General features: G+C 43.7%; 3 protein-coding genes across 6 annotated transcripts in view; 2 read left to right on the forward strand and 1 right to left on the reverse strand.

Annotated features, from left to right (window-relative positions):
- The window catches only part of LOC127004054 (organic cation transporter protein-like), a 51,905-nt gene extending 47,940 nt beyond the window's left edge, over window positions 1-3,965 (forward strand). For 3 of the 4 annotated variants that reach the window (XM_050871335.1, XM_050871334.1, XM_050871336.1), the window contains exons 12-13: window positions 2,411-2,559; window positions 2,711-3,965. In XM_050871335.1, coding sequence (XP_050727292.1) covers window positions 2,411-2,559; window positions 2,711-2,789 — 228 coding nt within the window. In that variant the 3' untranslated portion in view covers window positions 2,790-3,965. The remainder of the gene's footprint in view (window positions 1-2,410; window positions 2,560-2,710) is intronic. The other variant, XR_007757599.1, reaches the window with a different exon arrangement.
- A 1,201-nt stretch (window positions 3,966-5,166) lies between these two features.
- LOC127004055 (uncharacterized) lies at window positions 5,167-11,852 on the forward strand. The gene is made up of 2 exons (XM_050871338.1): window positions 5,167-5,407; window positions 10,359-11,852. The coding sequence occupies exon 2, from the start codon at window positions 10,366-10,368 to the stop codon at window positions 11,206-11,208; it is 843 nt and encodes a 280-aa protein (XP_050727295.1). The 5' UTR covers window positions 5,167-5,407; window positions 10,359-10,365; the 3' UTR covers window positions 11,209-11,852.
- A 1,513-nt stretch (window positions 11,853-13,365) lies between these two features.
- On the reverse strand, window positions 13,366-19,064 carry LOC127004056 (uncharacterized). Its single transcript, XM_050871339.1, has 2 exons — window positions 18,863-19,064; window positions 13,366-15,943 (listed from the first exon to the last, which is right to left on the reverse strand). Exons 1-2 carry the CDS (start codon window positions 18,896-18,898, stop codon window positions 14,987-14,989), a joined length of 993 nt encoding a protein of 330 aa, XP_050727296.1. The 5' UTR covers window positions 18,899-19,064; the 3' UTR covers window positions 13,366-14,986.
- Window positions 19,065-24,982: the final 5,918 nt, after the last annotated feature.

The following is a 24,982-nucleotide window of genomic DNA, read 5'->3' on the forward strand; positions in this document are numbered from 1 at the left end:
GAGAGAGAGAGAGAGAGAGATTGTTTTCATTGTCTATTCCAAGTAAGTGTTCCTCAGGCATCTTGGCAGTATTTGTCAGACCTCTCTTGATTGGCTAAATTCCTCTGTGTCTCTCATGTAGGATACCAATCACACATGTTGTCATATTACGTTTCTATATTATTTTCCTTAGCTCACTTTTATACAAAATAGATTGTTTTGCCTGACACCATTAAACTTTTTGCTTCCCGTTTGAAGTTATTGAAACAGTACTGAAATAAACATTTCCCTAAATTTAGTGACAAAACAATATTGCAATCTGATAAGTAAAGATTCCAACAACTTTCTGGAGCCCACTCTAGAAATTCTTTATTTTTCACAAGAAAGTTGACATTTAGTTCAACAAATTCTTAGTAATTCTCCTACCATATTTAGCACCAGCAAATTGATCAGCAGAACGCTTTTCAGCAAAATTTCCACCATATTGCCACCAGCTTTTCAGTGCTTCCAAAAAAATAGATGTGTTACGGGCAGAGCTTTACCTAAGTGGGCGATGCGTGCTACTCTACGGACGCAACCAGCCACGTTTACATTACTAAATGACTCCCTTGATGGGCAAAGCGAACACACCAGATTGATTTCCCCGCAGAACAGATTTATTCTACATCATTCTGTTAGTCCTATGTTAGCAGAACGAATAATGAGCAAGCTAATCATTTGTCGTATCATAATGAACTCTTTTTTTTTTTCTCTTTTTTTTTTCTTGCAGCCTCCCTGCATCCCTGCCATACATCTAACTGCCTTTATCATATCTCCCGTTAGTTTTTTTTATTAACAACGTTATAAGCAAAACTTAATGAAGCCACGTAAGGTACGAAGAGTGAAAGGTGAGATGAATTAGCGTTAGTTTTAGGGAACAATGAAAGCACATATGTTGCGCAACGTAACTGACGCCAGTGCAGGTAGATAGCGGCCAGTTAGCCCACTTATAGGCGTGCACCGTAGTGAAGGAGGGAGATGTTTTTTATATACCGCATTTCATCTATTGTCTGCATGGTTATACCGTCGTTTTCAGGAGTCTCTCTTTATTCTTTATTTAATTATGTATTTATCATTTTTCTTTGCTTTCAGCCTGTTGCACCGGCAGGCTATTGGGTGAAATGGTGTAATTTAGTTTTGTTTCAAAAACTCTTGCAAATGGCAACGTTATGCAAAATGTGATTTAAACCTTTCGGATCTAATATTTCAAGTATCCACATTTTTTGTTGTTGCTGTTGTACATTTGCCAAATTTTGACAAACCATAACTCACTATATTGTATAAAAGATGACCTACCGTTTACCGTTTGCCGTTGATGAGGTTTCAGGCCCCGCTCTACTCCACGCAGCACGAAAGCCAGATTGGAATCCATCCAGTCAGGAGAGACAGTTAAGCCCCGTTCACACTGTGCCGACTCTGGGCCACGACTACCCACAACTCTAGGGTACACGAGGTCTTGGGTGTTGATGTGAAAGGGTCGGGTATGTCTTGAAAGTGGTCTTGAGACTGTTGCCGAATGCTGCGCCGACGTCGTGACGGGAGTCTGGAGTCGTGAGGGTTAGCACGACATGCTAGCAACTAGTTGGCCGAATGTCCCAGACAGTCGGCAAGACACCAAGACCCCAATAAAACCTGCCCCCCTTCTTGGAGTGTGGGAACCAACTTGTCAAATGGAAAAGTCGCTGGGTTGTCGTGGCCCAGAGTCGGCACAGTGTGAACGGGGCTTAAGTGTGTTCCAAGAACCAAATTACTCTGATCGTCTACTCTCTTCTATTCTATGCTATACTGCAACAACTCTACGCTACTCTTTTACTCTTCACTACTCCACCAAATCTGCACACTCATCACTCAGGCACCTCCTCCTCCTCCTCCTCCTCCTCCTCCTCCTCCTCTGTGTGTGTGTGTGTGTGTGTGTGTGTGTGTGTGTGTGTGTGTGTGTGTGTCAATCGTTCCTTTCCTTGTTTATGAAGATGAAGTAACTCCTAAAGCTATTCTCTGAGAGAAAACGAGTGATGCAAATATATTATGGCTGACTTCAATAAACACGATATATATATATATATATATATATATATATATATATATATATATATATATATATATATATATATATATATATATATGTGTGTGTGTGTGTGTGTGTGTGTGTGTGTGTGTGTAACATTTCTCCTAATATCATCAATTAACGTGCATTTTTGTAAGATCTCTGTTAATTGGTTTACAGGAAACCAGCTGCTGCTCACGTTTATATCAATAATCAACGTTTATATGCTCCTCATTAAGAATAATATTTTTGTATATAAACCAGTACCCTATCAACTTTCTTCCTCATAACTTCATCAAGTGATTAAGGGACGTAAAATGACACCGATGTGTTGGATCTGACCCTCAGGGGGCGCACCACTGGGCCATTCCCACCACCATCTTCGGCTGCCTCACCCTGGCCGCTGCCTTCCTCACGTGTCTGCTGCCAGAGACGCGTGACCTGGCACTTCCGGACACTGTGAGCGACATTGAGAATGGCGGCGAGGTCACTCAAAGGTGAGGTTGCGCGAACTTGTGTTAAGCAGTGGTTCACACCAGAGGTTAGTACGGCTCCTGCCAGTAATATGTTCATGTTTCATAACTAATTCTTTGCTTTAATATGAAGTGCAAAGGTTTGAGTTTCCTCCCATACATATTTTTTGTTCAGCTTGGCGATCGTGCCCGAGGAGGCCCAGCCCGCCAACGAGCACAAGGAGGAGGAGGCGCCCAGCGTCTCTGCGGTCTGATTTTTGGCCCAAGGCCACAATACCGGCGCGCATCCGCCCGCCCTGCTACTACACGCTGTGATTCCCAAGTGATTCCTGATACGCTATAAGTGCAATGGTTAGTGTCTTTAGATGCCCGTATTTGTATTGCCGATAAAATTGCGTTGACTGTTAAAAATTAAGCGTCATGGCAACAAAGAGAAGTGTGTTCATGGGCTTTTAGTGATGCTGTCCTCAACTGGCAGACGCCGACCCGCCGACCACCGACCATCGACCTGGTCTGGTGGCTCCAGTGCTCCATAGACTTCCGCTGTGTTAAGTGTTACTGGGTCGGGCTCATCCTCGACTCACCTTTTGTGAAATGGTTCACTTCAGTTCTTCCAGCCTCATGCCGCGGCGAGTCAAACGACGTCTACTTACATTATTTTGTACCTCAACTATGATTTTATATATATATATATATATATATATATATATATATATATATATATATATATATATATATATATATATATATATATATATATATATATATATATATATATATATATATATATATATATATAGCTTCCTCGAGGTTGGGCGTTTTGTACCGTCTCCGCCAGTTCTTCTCCCCCGCACAAATACTTTCCATATACAGGGGCCTTGTCCGCCCTTGTATGGAGTATGCTCTCACGTGTGGGGGGGCTCCACTCATACAGCTCTCTTGGACAGAGTGGAATCTAAGGGTCTTCGTCTCATCAGCTCTCCTCCTCTTACTGACAGCCTTCTACCTCTTAAATTCCGTCGCCATGTTGCTTCTCTTTCTATCTTCTATCGATATTTTCATGCTGATTGCTCTTCTGAACTTCCTAACTGCATCCCTTCCCCCCCTCCCGCGGCCCCCCTGCACACGACTTTCTACTCATGCTCATCCTTATATTATCCAAACCCCTTATGCAAGAGTTAACCAGAATCTCCATTTTTTCGTCCCCTTCACTGGTAAACTCTGGAACAGTCTTCCTTCGTCTGTATTTCCTCCTGCCTATGACTTGACCTCTTTCAAGAAGAGTGTATCAAGACACCTCTCCACCCGAAATTGACCTCTCTTTTGGCTACTCTTTACTTTTTACTTTTGTGGGAGCGGCGAGTAGCGGGCTTTTTTTGTACCCATTTTGTTGCCCTTGAGCCGTATCTTTTCATGTAATATATATATATATATATATATATATATATATATATATATATATATATATATATATATATATATATATATATATATATATATATATATATATATATATATATATATATATATATATATATATATATATATATATATATATATATATATATATATATATATATATATATATTATTTACTCATCATTTTGCTTTACGAACTTCTCCCCTAACGAACACAAAAACTTACTTTGGTTCATCCCAACGCAGAACAATTACATTGTATATCTTACGCAGCCTCAGGTGTTCCACTTAGACATCCATTTCCTCCAATAAAAGGTTTCCATGAGCTGGTCCGCTGCGCAGTTTTTTAATGGTGCCTTTCCATCATAATATAATTATAGTGGTGTGGTGGTGCTGCTATTGCCACCTCAACTGATACTAGTGTGGTGATTGTGATGGTGCTCGGGGAAGTATATTATGAATTAATATGCTCAAATGTGCAAGTATTAGTTTTATTGTTATTATCATTATTATTCCTTTATTATTATTATTATTATTATTATTATTATTATTATTATTATTATTATTATTATTATTATTATTATTATTATTATTATTATTATTATTATTATTATTACTATTATTTGTAGTAGTTGCTGTTGTTATTGTTGTTGCTGATGTATCATTAGTGGATACATTAAAACATGTACAAATGGGCCTCCCCATGGGCCGCCTCCTAATAAACAACCTCAGCTGTAGGCACAATGGCTGCAGAGTCGCAGAGTTAAGTGAGTCTGGATAAATGACATCACTATAATTATCTGTTCACGAAAAATAGCAACATAAAAGACGGAAGGAACTGCCGACCATCGTTCATCACCGTCTACCCGTCAAGCACATCAGGACCGTGTGCCTATCAAAGAAAATGGCTGTCAACGCTAACTAAGCCAATCTTCAGCCTCAAGGAAATTATATCGTCTGATTTGGTTTCAGTAAACAAAAATAATAATTCGTATAGTCCGCCTCGTATTCAGTGAAACTCAATTCCTGTGTTTGGTTACGTAATTCATAGTTTTCAAGTGAAGTCAAGAGAGGATGACCGATGACGCAAGGTTAGATAAACAGGAAGGTACAGCTGCCACACGCCGCAGCGCAGTCACCGCCTCTTTAAGAGCCCATGAACAGCCACAGGGCGTCGAGTAGGTTTGGTGAGTCGGTGAGCAGGGCAGGTGTGTATTGTGTTGTTGTTGTGGCCGGCAGTGGTAGCCGGCCATCACCAGACCCCTACTGAGGGAGGGCACGAGGGCACCGTGGAGGCTTGTGGCGGCGTGTGGCAAGTGAAGCGCATGACGACTCATCGCAACGCACAGCACAGCCTCTGCACAGGGCACATCACAGCACAGCGGCCCACAGTATAGCGGGTGGAGGACGCTGTCACCGCTGCACACGACTGGGAGCCAAAGGACACTACGCAGGTATGTACATGCGTGTAAAGTGTACAGGTATGTACACTTTACTCTCTACGGATGCTGACGTGATAGAGAGCGCAGGGAAGAGGGTCATTCACGTGCAAGGTGAGGAGGTGTGTGGTAGCTGCCGACAGGACGGTGGCTGTGCAGGTAGCCTGATGCAATGGGTGTCCATGGCTGTCAGGACTACAATAACACAGGCTACATGCTGTTTGTGCGCGTCGTGTTTGAAATATAAAACACGTTAATTTACATCGTCTAGTTCGGAAATCAGGGAGGACCACACGCTACCACTGATTCATGTTGAATTTATTTTCACACAGCCCTGAAATTTCCAGAAGCGTTTCTTGGAAATTTGCGAAAAGGCCGCGGATGGCACAGTGGTGCGGCAGCGATGGCAATATAGATTTTACAGCTTTTGTAGCAGCGGCGACTATGAGATTGACCAAAGGAGAATCAGAATCCTCAGACGTCATTCGGACGTCTGAGCTTCTTTTGATAAAAAGAAGCTCCTTGTTAGGAGCATGGCAATTATTGTGTCAAAGGACAGCGAAGGAAGGCTTACAGGTGTCCTGTGTGCTGTAAATCTTTCCCTAAACGGAAGGATGACGGGCTGTGCGGTGGGATTCATTGGCTTGCAGGGTTTGACAAGGGCGTGGTGTTGTTGGTAATCCGGCCACAGCTGGTGGACGAGGAGCATAACGTTATGAAGAGGCGGAAGAAACCCTGTAAGTTCTCTGGTTTGGAAAACCTCATTGCATACAAAGCACAGCAACATTTTGCTACATCACAACAGATTTCCATCTCGTTTTAAACTCTCTCTCTCTCTCTCTCTCTCTCTCTCTCTCTCTCTCTCTCTCTCTCTCTCTCTCTCTCTCTCTCTCTCTCTCTCTCTCTCTCTGTGTGTGTGTGTGTGTGTGTGTGTGTGTGTGTGTGTGTGTCTGTGTGCGCATTATTCATCCACAACTTTCCTTGTAAGAGGCACGTGGGGGTGACGCTCAATGAGGTGCGTCCCCCTCTTCCCCACCCTTACTCCCTAGGCCCCCCGAGACAACGACGCAAAGGGTGCCACTCAAGAGAGTTATTATCGCCAGTCTCCAAGTTTGGCTTTTAATGTCTTTATGATTGTCTGCCTGTCCATCTGAGTGTCACCAAACTATCCATCAAATTGGATTGACATCTTGTCACCAATATCCTTAGAATATCAAGCTGATTAAACTTTAGCAATAATTCAACAAAAAACTACTGATTGATGGCCAATAAATTACAAAAGTTGGCTGAATGGGTGACTTAGAGCGTCTTTTGTGAAAAACACGTCCGTGCATTGAGGACAGAGCAGAGGAGGACTGTGAGTGCTTACATAAATGCACCGGTGCTTCTCGGGGCAGGTCTGACTCCTTCACGGCAAGCTAGGAAAAAAGTTAGTGATTGAAGGCGGCCATCTTCAAGATCAAATTTTGGCCAACATGGCGGCGATGCGAATTCTCTGAAATAAAATTCATTTCATTGTTAACTTTTATGGTAAAGGAACAGACCAATGATTAAACCCATATATGTTTTCCTCTGAAATAACAGTAGATGACCGCAAAATGATCATACGTACTTTGAGAGGTGCCTTAGTGGGACACAACGCTCCTTCGATTACTTTGAAGTTCAGGCGAACGAATATTTGTGTATCTTGAAAATAGTATTAAAACTCCTACTGCGGCTTTTTTCCATATGCATTTCCTCTTGACAGTAGTATGCGATATGTGCCTCCCGTTGTCTGGTAGGTATAATAGGTATTTATTGCGAAGTAGCAACCCAGTGATGACTGTCACAACCCACTGGTGAACCCGGATCCTCGCCTACTCTTCACGCACCTCGCATATTCTTAAACGTGCCGGGCTTCCTTTACGACTATTCTCCAAGACCACAGAGGAGATTAACCGGGTTTCCATGGGTGATTTTCCTGTTCAAGGTGTAGAAATCGTGTAAAACTATCATTAGAATCGCAAAACAGTCCATGGAAACCTCAGGAACTTTTACGAGAGGCCTTTCAAAAAGTCAAATAGAGGTGCCGCTACCTTTAAGAATACGGGCTTCAGACTCAGTGGCGATGTACTGCGTCACCTCCACTCGCCTGCTCTTCACGCAGCTCGTTGACGTTATGTTTAGACTCGGGAGCGATTTACTGCATCGGCTCCACCCACTTCCGCCGCTACTGTTGTGGTACTACTGATGAATATCTGACGAAGGCCGGGGAACGTTCCGAAGCGGGGATTGTGTGTGTGTGTGTGTGTATGTGTGTGTGTAATTTACCACGGCCTGATCACGTGTAGGACTCGTAATCGCCAGCAGGTACCCTCCCGACATGAGCAAGTGCTCTTTATCGTCGATCTCTGGGTACTACCTGGACCTCACACACCACACACCCCATTCCCCTTGCTCAAGGGGGAACAGTAACCACTCCTAGTCAACGGAAAGAAATCGGCCAGAGCGGGCTCGAACCGCCGCTCTGTCAGGCCGTGAAGCCTGGCAGCGCAGCGCTCTAACCAGTTCCGCCACGGAGTGGTGTGTGTGTGTGTGTATGTGTGTGTGGCGTGCTTTCTGCGTGCCTTAGTTCATCGGTCGAATAAAGTGTTAAGTATATGTAATAATAGTGAGTGGTATGTTATTTTTTCTCCATGGTTGTCTTTCAGTAGGTGAGTGAAGAGAGAGAGAGAGAGAGAGAGAGAGAGAGAGAGAGGTGGCGGAAACGAGAACTTTCACAATACATAAACACAGGCGGAGAGGCGGGAAAACCAGATAGAGTCGCCACACGGAATTAGCCGTTGAAAGATATTTACTGTCCCTTTCCTGTTGGGCGAGACAAAACACGAGGAGGAAGAGGGAGTGGAGGAGGAGGAGGAGAAAGAGGAGGAGGAGGAAGGGGAAGGGGAAGGGGTGTTGGTAATGAGTGCCGCCTCTCATCGCCATAAAAAAGATTCATCACATCACCTTTATAGAGTACACAGATGCGGTTAATGGACGCTTCTGTATAATGAACTCGCTTTAGTTAAACATACCGCGGAGCTACGGTGTGTTTGTTTTTGTACTCGCATTATTCCAGTCAGTCATTTGGAATTACTGAAAAAATCTGATCAATAATATAAAAATAAAACGTTGCCCAAGTGAAGTTCGAATACCAAACTTTTCTTGTTACTTTTTTTTGGGGGGGTGGATTTTCAACTCTGTAGTTCTGCTCAGTTGTTCAGAGTTCTTGTTTTACTGATATGTATACGAATTCCAGTGGTATTATTGTAATGGTGGGCATTCCTCGTTCTATTTAGTGAACCCCCATGACCCCCTCGCGGGCTCCGTGAAGGGCTCCCTGATGTAGTCTTAGGCACATATTCACAAAATGTTCTGTGTATACACGCCCACGTTCGATAGGAGCCTTCGTATAGGTTGTGAAGGTTATTTCCATGGGTATACGAGCCTAGTTATTGTCTGACGAGATTTCTGCACCATAAACGTGAAAACACTCGTGAGAACCCGACTAATCTCCTCTGTGGCCGTTGAAAATATTTGTTGTGAGAACCGAAAGAGTTATTATTCCGAGCATAACAAAAGCATCTGAGAATAAGGGCCTTAGTATCCTTCATGCCTTCAGTACAGTGCCTTGCGGGTAGTGTGGCTGCTACGTCAGTTGTTGTGTGGCCTTGGGGGGTGGAGAGGTGGGGTTGATACGTGCCGCCGGGCGTTGACAGTCACGCTTCCTGCTCTCAACACTTAAAGGCTGCCTCGGGGCTTGTCCTTGGCGCCCTTTTTTTAGCCCGTAACCCTTCCTTCCTTGCACCTTTTCTTTCAGGCCCAGCACAGCCACGACAATCAAGGGGCACTTAAGTATTCTCATGGAGAGTCTGGATAAGTCGTGAATAATAGGAACAGGCTTGACAGTCAGTTAGATTTATGGATAGAGAAAATAGGTGATGTCAGGCTTACACGAACTACCCCCATTAGACCGAGTGACCTATTGCAGATTAGTTATGGTTTTATTCATTGAGCCTGTTATGCTTCCCTCTCCATAAGTCACGGAGGATTCGGAGGATTTTTTTTTTTTTTTTTTTTTTTCATGGAGACTCGAGAAGGGTGTTTAAGTCTGTTCCTTTGTTGTCCTTGTCGTTTTTCCTTCCTACCTTCCTAATTTCCTTCCATCCCGTACTTTTATCCTTCATCAGGCACAAAAGACACCCAAAGATGGTTCGAGTATTCTAATGGAATGTATTTATTTGTTTATTTGTTGTTTTCGTCGTTTTTCTTTTCTTCTACTTATTTTTCCGCCAGCAGATCAGACACTCATGACAGTCACGAAGTATTCAGAAATTAATATATTCTTTCACGGAGAGGCTCGAAGGTTATGTATTTATTTCGGCGCCAAGCAGGATGTGAAAATAAACACCATGGCCTGACTCGAGGCATGAAAAAGAGCAGATTCATTCGAGATAAGCACGTCGCTAGTCTCCAGTCACGCACCAAAAGACTTTTTATTCCTGCTCGTTCCCTTCCCGTAGGCAGCAATCAAGGGAGGTAAGGGGGCCGGGGAGACGGGAAGGGGGACGCTGCTGAGGGTGATGCTAAAGGTGCTTACTGAGGCCTAATGGAGAACACGGTGGAAGTAGTAAGATGTGGACTTGGAAGCTGTAGAATTAGATGCATTTTTTTTTTTAACTCAGACATTACGTTAGCTAGGAATTAAACAACTATTGGCATCGTTAGGGATTTTTTATATCTTTATCAAATGTATAAATCTGTCTGTCTATCCTACCTCCTTTATACTTCCTAGTTGCACAACAAGCAGCAGTGAAATTATTAGTAAAGGTACACAAAAAAATATAGCTTTAATCTAGACACCCAGGAAATAAGGAGATGGAGACAGAAAAAAAATGACAAGCAAGTAGGCAAATTGATCGCAAACAATCTTTACTTTTTTCAGATTCGTAATGGACGACGAAGGGTTTCCTTTGCTGCAGCCCGGCGCGAGGCTCCAGCCCGTCGTTGAGCGGCCGGACACTGTGGATCAGGAGTCCGGGGAGGCGACAGGACGCAAAGTGGTAGTGCTCAGGAATCCTCGACTCAACGCCACACACTCTGGATTGCGCTTCCGCCGCCACGCTTTGTATCCTTCCTCCCTCTTCCAGCCCAGTCCAAGACTCTCCCAGCGCCTCACGTTTCATCAGGAGTTTGGTCGAGTACCCCCGCTCTGGAGTGAAGAAAATGCCATCTTTGCCAGACCTCTGTACCGGCTACACAGCGATCAAAAAACAGAATCAGGTGGAGCCGTGTCCAAAGTGCCTTTCAGAGTCCCGCAAGTTCGCCCGGAAGTGACGCCACAGAAAATTAATGAAGTTACCATCACCATATGGAGAGAGTTCTGCCGAGGGCCGCTGGTGTACGAAGATGTCAGCACGTCCTTTAGAGACCTGAAGGACCAGTGCTTGCTGTGGCCTCACCTGCAAGCCTTGTTCGGCGACTCTGCCGTGCTGGTGCCCCTGTGTGTCGTGTGGCTGGTGCGCACCCTCCTCGTCATGCTCAAAGTGTTCATTCCGTGGCTTGGTCTCCAGCTGACATATTTTCACTTCCTATACGTCCACCTCAAGATCCACGTTACGGGAGAGAAGAAAGGCGTGCGCCCTGTATTCATAGGCGAGGCCTGCCAAGGCCCGATGATCTACAGCATCAGGCACCTGTGTTGTCCCTACTGCAGGTACACCAAGCAGTGCAATATCGCTCTCCGCTACTTTGAAATACTACTTCGAGAAAGACAGGGCATGGCCGCCAGATAGTGCGAGGTTCATTGGCGTTTTTGGCTGTACAGACCTTCGTTGTTTGGAGCTCACCGTGGCGTGGGGCTCAGCGGATGTGTTGCGTGACGTGGTGGCGGGAATGTTCCACGATGACGTAAAGAGGCGGCGGGAGTGTCGCGGCAACACCTCGTGACGCTGAGTGTTGGTCCGGATGTGGAGTGTCGCCGGTCGGAGAAGACCATCATTCGTTTCGGACCTCTCGCGTTTATTCAGATAAATAGCGTGATGGTTTCGTGGCTGTGTGGTCACTGCGTCACCTCGGCTTACATTCATGGCAATGAAGCGGCGGGTGAGGGGCCGAACACCCTGAGGTGCGTGCACAAAGCTGTGCGGCACAATCAAGGCGTGTGGAGAACACTACCCTTGCTAGACAGGAGAAGGGGAGAGCTGTTCACGCAGGTCTTTTATTGTGATGAATCATAATTATATAAATAATGTTTATGAATCATAATTATATTAATAATGGTTATGCCAATCGTATATGTGATATATTTTCCTTTTATGATGTAATGTGAACATCAAATATTGAGAGAGAGAGAGAGAGAGAGAGAGAGAGAGAGAGAGAGAGAGAGAGAGAGAGAGAGAGAGAGAGAGAGAGAGAGAGAGAGAGAGAGAGAGAGAGAGAATATTTCCTGCCTGGCATATAAACTATCCCTTTTATCCGACAATATTGATTGTTGTTATTGTTGTTTATGACTGCTGTTACTACTACTACTACTACTACTATCATCATCACTACGTACTATATCTACACCACTGTACTGATGGCATTGTTGCTGTCGCTGTCGTTGTGTTCCAGTCAGTTCTTCCAGGCTGACTGTCACCACAAGATTGTTATCTTTCACATTTTCTCATTTTATACATAATCAACCTGGCACAGTTCATGGCGTGGGTGTAAAGATAGCAGTGGCTAATGAAAGTTAAAGTTGGAGGCATACGCTATAGCTGCGCGTGGCCTCGGTATTCAACTCCGTCACATGGACCCTTAAGCCTATGGCGGGTAATAACCCATGACCCAGGGACGCTGGGTCAGTGTGACAGCCGGCTTACTACGGTTTACTTTCCCCAGGTTTCCCCAGGTATCCATACTCGACCAGGCCGAAAGGGGGGATGTTATAAATAAATTAAAGTTATAAATAATAATATTTTTATCAGATGTATATAATTCACTCGAAAGTGATGAATGGAAGAAAGTGGTAGTCTAGCAGTGCAGCGCAGCTCTCTCTGTGAGGCAGTATCGATACACCTTTTTTATTTTATTTTTTACAACAATAACATTATCAATCAATCAATCAATGTACTTATCGAGAAAATAATGTTTGTCGCGAGACCACGGTAGTCAACAAAAGCTTAAAATGAAGAAAACAAAATAACTATAGGTAGTACTAGTAATCTATGGCAGTGGCTCTCAAACTTTTTTACATTATACCCCCTATTGATTTCTAAGTAATCGCGCCCGCCCCCCATCCCTTGGTCCTATATATATATATATATATATATATATATATATATATATATATATATATATATATATATATATATATATATATATATATATATATATATATATATATATATATCTTGGAGACAGGCCCAACATTCTAGACCTCTTCCTTACCTCAAACCTTTCTGCTTACTCTGTCAAATTGTTCTCTCCGTTGGGCTCCTCCGATCACAAACTTATTTCTGTATCCTGTCCTATCGCTCCTGTACACTCTCTGGACCCACCGAAGAGGCGATGCTTCTGGCATTTTGCTTCAGCTCGGTGAGACGACCTGAGGATGTACTTTTCCGATTTCCCGTGGAATGATTATTGCTTCCAGGAGCGATACCCCTCCTTTGACCTCTATTCAGGAGCAGTAAGTAGCGGGCTTTTTTTAATATTTTTCTTTACGCCCTTGAACTGTCTCCTTAGCTGTAAAAAAAAAAAATATATATATAAATAAATAAATATATATATATATATATATATATATATAAATATATATATATATATATATATATATATATATATATATATGTATATATATATATATATGTATATATATATATATATATATATATATATATATATATATATATATATATATATATATCTATATATATATATATATATATATTGAAACAAGTGAGGATGATTTAGTGTTACTTATTCATGTGTGTGTGTGTGTGTGTGTGTGTGTGTGTGTGTGTGTGTGTGTGTGTGTGTGTGTGTGTGTGTTTATTTATTTTTTAGCAGACGGAATCACGCCCCCCTTGTATCCAGCTCGTGCTCCCCAGTTTGGGAACCATTGAGCTATGGGTTTACCATTTCTCTTTATACACATTTTTCAAGGCGTGGAGGAAGGGATTCAGAAAGGTTCCTGAGTACTGGTGGGTTAATGTTTTCCCATTCCTCCCTGATCGTCGCTCCCAGCCTCGGAATGCTCGAAATGTCCTTCCTCTCCTTCCTCTGTAAACGCCTATTATAATGGACCAGATTTTTCCAGTTGGGTCCAGAGGAGAGTTGGGTGGCCAGTCTTCAATAAAGTCTACTTCACAGCATGAAGCCATGGAGGCAACGTTGCATCGCTAACGTTGCCTCCTTGCCATCTCACTATGTTCGCGTTTTTTTTTTTTTTTTTTTTTTTTTTTTTTTTTTTTTTTTTTAGCTCATTTCTGCACACGTCTTGTAACACCCACATTCCTTGCTATTTCTTTCAGTGATCTCTCTCACTCTTATCATGAATAAACTGATAAAGGCTTTGTTCCTGTACCGTGTACGTGGATTTGTGTTTACATAACAGTGACAAATTTACTCCAATGCAATGCAGAATTTCCTCAGGAAGATGAGTTTTTCTTCAAATCAAATAGTAGTGTCAGGAAATCGAGTAAGAGTGGTGTCACGTGTGTGCAGTCGTTGGCTTGGAGCAGTGGCGGTACCAAGGCCGTGTATCCTGAAGTCAGCCTCAGACCCACTCTAGTTAATAATTTGAACTCTATGGAAAGTACTGCTTCGACAGTTCACCGAGTTAGTCCTTGGGCCAAGACCCAAAATATGGTCGATTGGTACCACCTGGCCGGGCAAGTTTCCAGTCTACGTCGAAGGTGTATCATGGTTGAGTCCTTGATCTGGCTAATACCAAGAGACTTCATTGGTGGCTTCAGTTTTGATGAGAGGCATGTCATGGGTATTATGTTTGGATTGGGAAAGGGTTAATTCCTTATGTAAAAAAAAATAGCTCCTCATAGGCATTATTTTCTGCTATGTCATATTGTGCTTCTGCATCTACACTGTGTTCCCTAGCCTTTGAACTTGCAGCAGCCTTTCCACGTGTATATGCACGGTAGCGGGACCTATAGTAATGGCCTTCAGCAGCAACAAGTTATCTTCTAGAGATTGCTGTCCTGATCTGCGCATGCATGTAAGTCCTTGTAAAGGGTAAAGAAATAATGTGATTGAAAGTTATTGTATTTCCTTAACATTTATTTGCAAAGTAAAGTAACAAAAATTGTTCTCAAAAGAGAGGAAACCAACAACTTTATTTTGTCGTGGACTTAATGCCCCGCACTATGATAACAAAGTAGCTTTAGACGAGTGTAATATTCATCTAACCTTTTTACAATGTAACTCACCTTGATTATAAATACATATCCTCGATATCACATACGTAGAATATTCTGTCTCCCTTCATCTGTTAACTATGCATCAGTTGGAGGCATCGGCAGAGATGGCGTATTTCTGTGGTTGCATCAGGGTCGAAACCAGCCCTTTGAATCAGTGTGGCGCGGTGGCGCCGGCCAGGATGTTGATGCCCAGCTGGTCGTGTTGGTGAGGCCTGAGGGCACGGACGCCCGTAGCGAGGTACACCGTGACGTCCCGCACTTTGCCGCTGCTGCTACCTGGGATGATGGACTTTGTCTTGTGGTCGGGCATAATAATGATGTAATGACCATCCTGCTGACCTGCGCCAAGCGATGGTAGTCTGTACATTACCGGCATGTGCCTGAATAGCCCTGGATTTGCTTGGCCGGACTGAACTTTCCCCTCAGAAGAATTTAAAGTATTTCCCGTTACTGCCAATGGTTTTTGGATGCTCGAGGCAACAACCAATGGGTCTTCAGACGCCCCAGCTGCAAAACTAGTTTCTTGAGGCACTCCCGACACGTGAGCTGCCACTGGCACCCCTCCGAGAGGGGCAGGAGCAGCTGCTGTTTCGGGAGCCGCGAATAGAGGAGGCGTAGAAAGAACCGGCCTACTCTCGTCGACAAATGGATTAGTGACAGGGGCTGAAGAAAGACTTGGCTCCGGAGCGACCACGGCCACTGGCTCTCCAGAACCAAGGTCGACGGCGGGCGATGCCAAGGCTGGAGAGGCGGAGATAGTCTGTGTGAGTCCGACTGTGTTCTGCCCTTGACTATTGAGGGGGTCAGCCAGCAATGGGTCGGGCTGGCTAATCGGGTAGTTTCCGTTGTTGGCGTTGTGGTGGTTTCCAAACTGTAGCTCGGCAGCCTGTTTGCTGCCTTGCTGGCCGTTGAGAAGCTTGATGTACAGTGGCAGGGTGGAGGGTGCCACAGCCATCCTTTGCCCGGCATAAAAGGCCTCAGTTGGATCTTGAGGGATGTTAGGAGGGAGTCGCCTTGCGTGGGAAGCAGATGTCGGGGCATACCGGAGGCCACTCGCCGGCAGCTGTGCCTTGCCAGACACTTCCGCTAGAAGGCACCACAGCCAAGCCTGCACCGTCGTCAGACAGAGAATCACACATTAGTAAATGAAGGTATTACACTAAGAGATATCCAAAAAAATTCTATTGATGCGTCTATTTGTTTGTTTGTTTGTTTGTGTGTGTGTGTGTGTGTGTGTGTGTGTGTGTGTGTGTGTGTGTGTGTGTGTGGTTGTGTGTGTGTGTTTGTGTTCATGTGTTTCTTAATATTGCCTTATGGAATGTATATTGCACACACAAAACAATTCCTTGGCTGCAGTTGTGCATGTCCTATTAAACTTATTTCACGTTGCTACACAAGGGAAATAAACTGCATTAATTGGGTGTATGGAGCGTCTGTGGTGACTTGACGAGAGAGGCATTCAGGAGCATGTCAAGGAGCACCCTACCTACCTCCACGTGGTACAATAACAGATATATCGGTAGCTTGATTTTCTCAGTCTTCTTTGGCACAACTTATTAAAGGCTTGAAATATTATTGGGGCAGTGATTAGCGGACTTTTTTCTGATTTATTTTTGCCCTTGAGCTGCTTCCTTTAATGAAAAAAAATGTCCACGACCTGACGATTTATGAAGACTATACGAGACCATGCAATCGACCTAACACATGACGGCTCAGGAGAACCCCCATCAATCTATCCTCCCCATTTAGGGTAGGCGGTGGCTGAGCGGTAGCGTGCTGGGCCCACACTCACCACGTGATGGACGACGCGAGTTCGAATCCCCACGCTACCACCTCGGATTTTTCAGTCACCGCCGAGTGGCTTAAAACTACCCACATGCTGTCCTGAAGACCACCCATCAACCCGGACTCTAGAGGAAACCGTCCAAGTGAATCAAGAAGGAGTTCCGGGGGGCAGCATGAGCCAATAGAAGATGGCGTCACTATAAACACTTGCCTGCGCCATGACGGGCTGGGGCCGAATACCATCCAGGCCCCTCAAGCAAGCCTACCGGCGCTATAGGCATAGACGTAAAAAAAAAATCGCACCCTCCACAGCCTGTCGTCCAGAACTGTTCCTATACCACTGGGGCAGAAGGAACCTTGTGTCCTTCAATGCCTCAAAAACTCAATTTCTCCACCTATCAACTCGACACAATCTTCCAAACACCTATCCCCTATTCTTCGACAACACTCAGCTGTCACCTTCTTCAACACTAAACATCCTCGGTCTATCCTTAACTCAAAATCTCAACTGGAAACTTCATATCTCCTCTCTTTCTAAATCAGCTTCCTCGAGGTTGGACGTTCTGTATCGTCTCCGCCAGTTCTTCTCCTCCGCGCAGTTGCTATCCATATACAGGGGCCTTGTCCGCCCTCGTATGGAGTATGCATCTCACGTGTGGGGGGGCTCCACTCACAAAGCTCTTCTGGATAGAGTGGAGTCTAAGGCTCTTCGTCTCATCAGCTCTCCTCCTCCTACTGATAGCCTTCTATCTCTTAAATTCCACCGCGATGTTGCCTCTCTTTCTATCTTCTATCGATATTTCCACGCTGACTGCTCTTCTGAACTTGCTAACTGCATGCCTCCCCCACTCCCGCGGCCCCGCTGCACACGACTTTCTACTTATCCCTACACTGTTCAAACCCCTTATGCAAGAGTTAACCAGCATCTTCACTCTTTCATCCCTCACGCTGGTAAACTCTGGAACAATCTTCCTTCATCTGTATTTCCTCCTGCCTACGACTTGAACTCTTTCAAGAGAAGGGTATCAGGACACCTCTCCTCCCGAAATTGATCTTTCTTTTGGCCACCTCTTTTAATTCTTTTTTGGGAGCAGCGAGTAGCGGGCTTTTTTTTTATTATTGTTTTCTTTTTTATGCCCTTGAGCTTCCTCCTTTGTTGTAAAAAAAAAAAGGCAATTACGTGACCTTCATGGCTCTGATAAACGAGCTATATTTGAAATGTTTAAAAATGATAGCTTTCAGCCCCCAAGAAAAACAAAGTCGCTATTACGTCTTACTAACAGAACATAAGCAAACCATAGTACGCCTTATGACCCCTCACCAATCTCTTTGTCTTGCCATGAAACAGAGACGACATATATACACGAACCGCAGCTTCCAGCCTTCAAGGACGCTAAAGTCACTATTATACCATCCATTTGGGTAGGCGGTGGCGTAGGTGGTAGCATACTGGGCTCACATTCACCGCGTGATGGACGACGCGGGTTCGAATCCCCACGCTACCACTCGGATTTTTCAGTCACCGCCGAGTGGCTTAAAACTACCCACATGCTGTCCTGAAGACCACCTATCAACCCGGACTCTAGAGGAAGCCGTCCAAGCGAATCAAGAACGAGTTCCGGGGGGCAGCATGAGCCAATGCAAGATGGCGCCACTATAAACACTCGCCTGCGCCAGAACGGGCTGGGCCGACCATCTGGCCCCACCTGGAAGAAGCCTTGGGCCGACCATCAGGCCCCACCAGGAAGATGCCTACCGGCGCAACAGGCAACGACGTAAAAAAAAAAATAAATAAATAAATAAATTGAACAGGTGCAAACCACAATACAAACTGTTCTCTTTAGCTCACTAGATCACAAAAGTTTGTCTTGTCTTCAAGGACGTTAGAGTCACTAATATACCAAGCCAGAAGAACAGTTACAAACCATATACGAACCGCTTTCATTAACCCACAGATCACCAAAGCCAGTGTGTTTTGTCTTGCCCATGGAAAAGAGACAACGTATATACACGAACCGCAGCTTTCACCCTTCAAAGACACTAAAGGCACTATCATACCAAGCCAACAGAAGAGATGAGAACCTTAATACAAACCATTGTCCACCAGATCACCAAAGCCAGTGTGTCTTGCCTTGCTAATGGCACAGAGACAACACAGATAAACAAACTGCAACTTACAGCCCTTCAAAACAAAGTCACTATTTAATGTACCAAGCCAACAGGGGAGGTGCACGCCACTTACCAGGCCCAAGACAAAGTTCACGCCGCTTCTCAACATCCTGACACCACAAGGAGACCTGATTAGTGTTTGGTTTCTCGAGCTGAAGTGGCAGGGAACTGAGGCTGCCCGCTTCTTTTCTCCTTTATAAGCGTTCCTATCGCCATAGGCAGGACGATGAGGGGGCGTGTCCAGGGAAGCGCTGCCCACATGGGCAGTATCTACCCGATTGAAAGTTTCTTGGGGAAAGTGTATTTCCTTATAGATTATGAATGTGGCTGTTACATAATGATTGTTTTCTTATGTCATTGCGTGTCCATGTGGGGGAAGATGTGTCACCAGCTGGACTGCGTCTTGTTAGCACAGCTGTTCTTGTGTTATTTTTGTTTTTTGTTGTTTTTATGATTATTATTGTTAGCAACAGCAGTAGTTGTAATACTAGTAGTAGTAGTAGTAGTAATAGCAGTAGTAGCAGAAGTAGTAGTAATAGTAGTTGTAGCAGTAGTAATATCTATTATTATTATTATTATTACTATTATCATTATTATTATTATTATTATTATTATTATTATTATTATTATTATTATTATTATTATTATTATTATTATTATATATATATATATATATATATATATATATATATATATATATATATATATATATATATATATATATATATATATATATATATATATAGAGAGAGAGAGAGAGAGTACATTTCATACATTCATACCTATTGAAGTGTTCCCTTATCTGTTCACATGCTCCATTACCTACACACACACACACACACACACACACACACACACACACACACACACACCTCCAAGCCCCGCCAAGGCAGAGGCAGCGGCGTGTAACCGAAAATGGTGGCGTGGAGACACTTAAACTTTTTTGTGTGGCGTTCATTTTTTACCCTCATTTATGGCTCGTTGAAAAGTAACTCCCTTTAACTCCCTCTAATTCCCTCTCCTTTACCTATTAACTTTTATTACCCGGCAGATTGTATCGTTATGGGCCCTTAACCTTTATATCTTTATGACAGAAATCGCTATTGTTTGTGACAGCCACAGTCGCCCGCGGTCAAAGTCTCGTTAACTGGCGGAGATCATCATAGCTTTGTGGCGCGTGGAATGATGTGTGAAGGAGGCGGGGGGAGGGGGGGGAGGAGGAAGTAGGGGGAACGGTTTGTGGATGAAGAGTGGAGTGGGGGCTGGCTAGGTGACGTGGTAGGTGGAGAGTACTGTAGGGTAGAATGGTAGTAGAAGGTTGGGATGGTGGTAGGAAGTGACATTGAATGATGGTAGAGTATGGAAGGTAGAGTGATGTATGAATGAAAAGTGGAGTGGTAGTTGGCTAGATGGAGTGGTAGGTGAAGGGTAGAATATTGGTAGGAGATGGATGTTATAATGGTGGTGGGAAGTCACTGATGGAATGGTGGTAGAGGATTGAGGGTGGAAGGGTGGTAGGGTTGAAATAGTAGTAGGAGGAGGTATGGAGGGTGGAAAGGTGTGGTGCTGGCGTGTGGAGTGATAGATGTTAAGGAGCAGAGGATTGGACTGGCAAGACTGAGTGGGTGAGCTCAGAGGGCAGTGGGTGGCTGGATGGCTCAGTCGGACGAGGATGATTGTGTTTAGATGAATGTGTGTGTGTGTGGGGGGGGGGGGGGGTTCAGGCGAGAGGAGGTGGTAGGGAGATAAGTGAAGGGAAGGGAAATGGGTGTTGAGGGTAGGGGAAGAAGAGGAGGTAGGGAGATGAGGGGTGCTAAATAGAGGTTGTAGTTTTAGTGGCACGGCGGGTAATTCTGATAGTAGCCAAACGGATGGGGAAGGAAGGGAGTGATGGGGATGAGAGAGAAGACAGACAGGTTCCTGCGACAGTGAAAGTTGTAATTGTTTAGTCCCCTTCACTGGCATCTATTTCGGGCCTCCTATAGTGTTGAAAAAGACGAACTAGATTAACCTATTGATAACCTAACAAAGCAAATTATCGTCCATCACACAGAAATAGTTGATAAAATCTTATCTCATGCTTGCTTTTCATTGGGGTGAGTTGCAGTACGGAAAGACAAACTTGATTAACCTCTTGATAACCAAACAAAGGAATTATGTGTCCGTCAAATACAGAGTTGTCAGAATTGAATGTCTTGCTCTCTTTTAATTGCGTTGAGTTGAAGTACGAAAACAAACTAGATTAACCTCTGTTCAGCCTAACAAACCATTTAACCGTCCAATCAAATATAGTCACCGGAATCGAATGTCTTGTTAACTTTTCATTGGGGGGAGTTTTACGGGAATATTGCTCCTATTTCGGGTCTAGTCCTGTGAAAGTAAGGGGACATAAATTAGATAAACCTTTCTTTAACTTAAGAAATAATTAACCTTATGAATCAATACAGAAAGTTGCCAGGGTAGAATGTCTTACCTGCCATTTCCTTTTTTTATATATACTTTGAGGAAAACGTGATGTAAATACGCATGAGGTAGGTCATTGTCTTATCTCCAAAACCATCATCTTAACGAGACCTGAAACCATCCCATCCAGTAGAGATGTTTTTTTGTTGTTGTTGTTGTTGTTTTTTACTGATTTCCTTCAAAGGGTTTTTTACGGTAATATCGGCGCCATATGACCACTGTAGACGATACCTTTAATCAATCAATTCAGAACTAATGCCAATGCAGGTTATGTATTGCTTCTTAACCCCTAACCTAACCTTCCTCACCTGCAATCCTTTTCTCTCTTTTCCAGAATATCTGCGCCATATAACATCTGTAGACGATACCTTTGATCAGCAAATCTAAAATAATGCCAATGCAGGTTATGTATTGCTCCTTAACCCCTAACCTAACCTCCCTCACCTGCAATCCTTTTCTCTCTTTTCCAGAATATCTGCGCCATATAACATCTGAACACGATACCTTTGATCAGCAAATCTAAAATAATGCCAATGCAGGTTATGTATTGCTCCTTAACCCTTAACCTAACCTCCCTCACTCACACCCTATTTCTATCTCTCACTCTCTTCGGCAGGTCCGTGAGAAGAAGAAAGTCACCTGCACTAACGAGGAAGTACTTAGAGGTATGTAAATGGCTCAGTTAAACCGTATCGATCTATCTCCTTTCCCTCCCTTCCTTCTGTCGCCCCTTTATTGCTTTGTCTTCGTTGTATTTATTCTTCATTCCTCATCCTGATCTTTCTTACATTTGGTCACCCTTTTTTCTTCCTTTCCCTCTTTCTCTCTTCCCTTTCTCTTTCGCATCCTCCGACGCCCCTCTTCTCCCTAACCCTTTGTTCATCCCAGAGTAGTAGAACTGGTGACTATACAAAAAGTGGTCGCTACAAGGAAAAATCGTTGACTCCCTGAAAGTAACTTGTTTATGGATGGTGTGACTCTCCATTTCACTCTTCGTATGTATTTTTAGCTAAATACAAAAAGAACAGATAGATAAATATATTATTGACACATCTTCTTGCCTTTCGTTCTTTTTTCTTTTGTCTGAGCAGCGTATAGCGGGTTTTTTTGTTGCTGTAAAAATAATAATGAGATGGATATGTGAGTTAGTAAAGTTGGGGACATACGCTTTAGCTGCGCGTGGCCTCGGTGCTAAACTCCGTCGCATTAGCCCTTGAGCCTGTGGTGGATAGATATGTATTTATGTGACTAATAGAGGTAAGTAGCGCCCATTCCTTTCCGCCTTGAATTGTCTTCTCCGAGCGTGTTGTCTGCCTTGTCATCATCAATAGCAACACAAAGCCCTGCAACAGCTCTTTTCTAACACGTCATCGTCCGCCTCAGACCATTTACAAGAAACGCCCGTTCCTTCCTTCATTCCCGCCGTGTATTAACTCCTTTCCGAGACTTTTATCAACTTTGTCATCACCAACAGCATTGCACTTCCCTTCAACAACTCCCTTCTCACTCCACTTCGGCCTTAGACCACTTAGAAGTACGCAGCTTCCGTTCCTTGTGAATTGAGTCTTTTCCGAGCCTTTAATCACCCTTGTCATCACCAATAGCAATACAAACCTCTTCAATAACTCTCTTCTCACGTCTCATCCGTCTTAGATCATTTGCATTTAAGAAGCGCCTGTGTTGAGTCTTTCCCAAGCTTGTTATCACCCTAGTCATAAACGATAGCATTTTACACTCTCTCAGCATCTCTTTTCTCACATATTATCATCCGCCTTAGACCATTTACATTTAAGAAGCGCCTGTGTTGAGTCTTTCCCAAGCTTGTTATCACCCTAGTCATAAACGATAGCATTTTACACTCTCAGCATCTCTTTTCTCACATATTATCATCCGCCTTAGACCATTTACATTTAAGAAGCGCCTGTATTGAGTCTTCCCCAAGCTTGTTATCACCCTCGTCTTAACCAATAGCATTTTCTCTTTTGTTACACCTCATCATCCGCCTTAGACCATTTAAAGTAAGCAGCGCCTGTATTGAAACTTTTCCGATTATGTTATCATCCTCGTCATCACCAATAGCACTCCAGACCACATCACAGATTTACCTCTCACCCCTCCGCACCCGCCCCTCCTCTCCTGGTAACCCTCACGCTTTTATCATAACCTGTCATCTGGAGAAAGTTAGATCGCTCGAGAATTCAATACTAATCACCGAGAACCAAATTATAGTTTTTTTTTTTTTTCTCCCTTATATGAAACTTGTTTGATATAGTTTTTTATGGCCCTTACAGTCTGCCCTCGAGGAGAGAAATGGCGTCATATGTTCCGTTGTTTGTCTTAGTCATGGTTTAGTGTTATTTAGAACATTGATGAGCCTCGTGGGTGATCATTTATTGACTTGTCTTATGCATTCAGAGTAGCGTGTTTGAGTGTCAAAGAGTAATAGAAGAGATTTATATCTCGCTATTTGTCCTTGTTGGGGTTCAATGTTTTTTTTAGAAAGCAATTAGGAGTCTCGTGGGTGATCCTATATTGACTTACCTTACGCCTTCAGGGTACCATGTTTGAGTCTACAAGGATAATAGATCAGATTTATACCCCGTTGTGTGTCTCTGTTGGGGTTCAGTTCTATTTAGAAAGTAATCATGAGTCTCATGGGTGATCCTTCATTGAGTTGTCTTACGCCTTCAGGGTAGCGTGTTTGAGTCTCCAAGGATAATAGATAAGATTTATGTCCCGTTGTTTTTCTCTTTGTTTGGCTTCAGTTCTATTTAGAAAGTAATTATAAGTCTCGTGGGTGATCCTTTACTGACTTGTCTTACGCCTTCATTATAGCGTGTGGAACACCACTGTTGATAGGTTTAGGGGAAGAACAGTGACCGTCTACCACAGCAGAAATAGTACGGTCGGAAAGGAAACTGGAGATAAAGGAACAGAGAGAAGGATAGAATCCGAAAGAGGGCAGTTTAGAAAGCAAAGAGTTGTGCTAGACTCTATCGAAAGCTTTCGATATGTCTAGCGCGACTGAGAAAGTTTCTCCGAAACGGCTAAGAGAGGATGACCAAGAGTCAGTTAAGAGAGCAAGAAGATCGCCAGTACATACGTACATACATACATACATATAGATAGACAGATAGGTATATAGATGCATACACACATTCATACTTACATACATACATACATAAATCCATACATACGTATATACATACATACAAACATAGATACATAGATTCATAGATACACAGACTGAGAGACAGATAGATATTTAGATAAATAGATAGTGTTATGGTACCCTCGTCTAACTCGAGCCTCGAAGCGCGCCATCAAACATCACCACTTCACCAATAACCAACTCACGCACGAATCCTCGAAGCTCCAGCCGCACCAGCGCATTCACTCGAGGACTCGTGACTCCACATCGAAGCTTTAACCTTCATTCAATTGAATGTCACGAAACCTCACACTTCGCGGGCCGTCTCGCCCGCCGAGGTTATAAATATACCTCCAACTGCTAACCCCGGCAGTCTCATCCGAGGTAGCTCACTCTTCCGAGGACGCAAGGACGCATCATTTGTGAGCTAACCAGGATTCACCAAGGGGTCTGACACACTTACATACACCCATCTATCCACATACTCATTCTCACGTGTATATATGTTTGTTCCTTATGTGTAATCTCTAATTTGGTTCCACAATTGTAATTCACATTTGGTTCCTCAAAGGTAATTCT

This window comes from Eriocheir sinensis, chromosome 27, assembly GCF_024679095.1.
Source record: "Eriocheir sinensis breed Jianghai 21 chromosome 27, ASM2467909v1, whole genome shotgun sequence".
Taxonomy (NCBI): Eukaryota; Metazoa; Arthropoda; class Malacostraca; order Decapoda; family Varunidae; genus Eriocheir; species Eriocheir sinensis.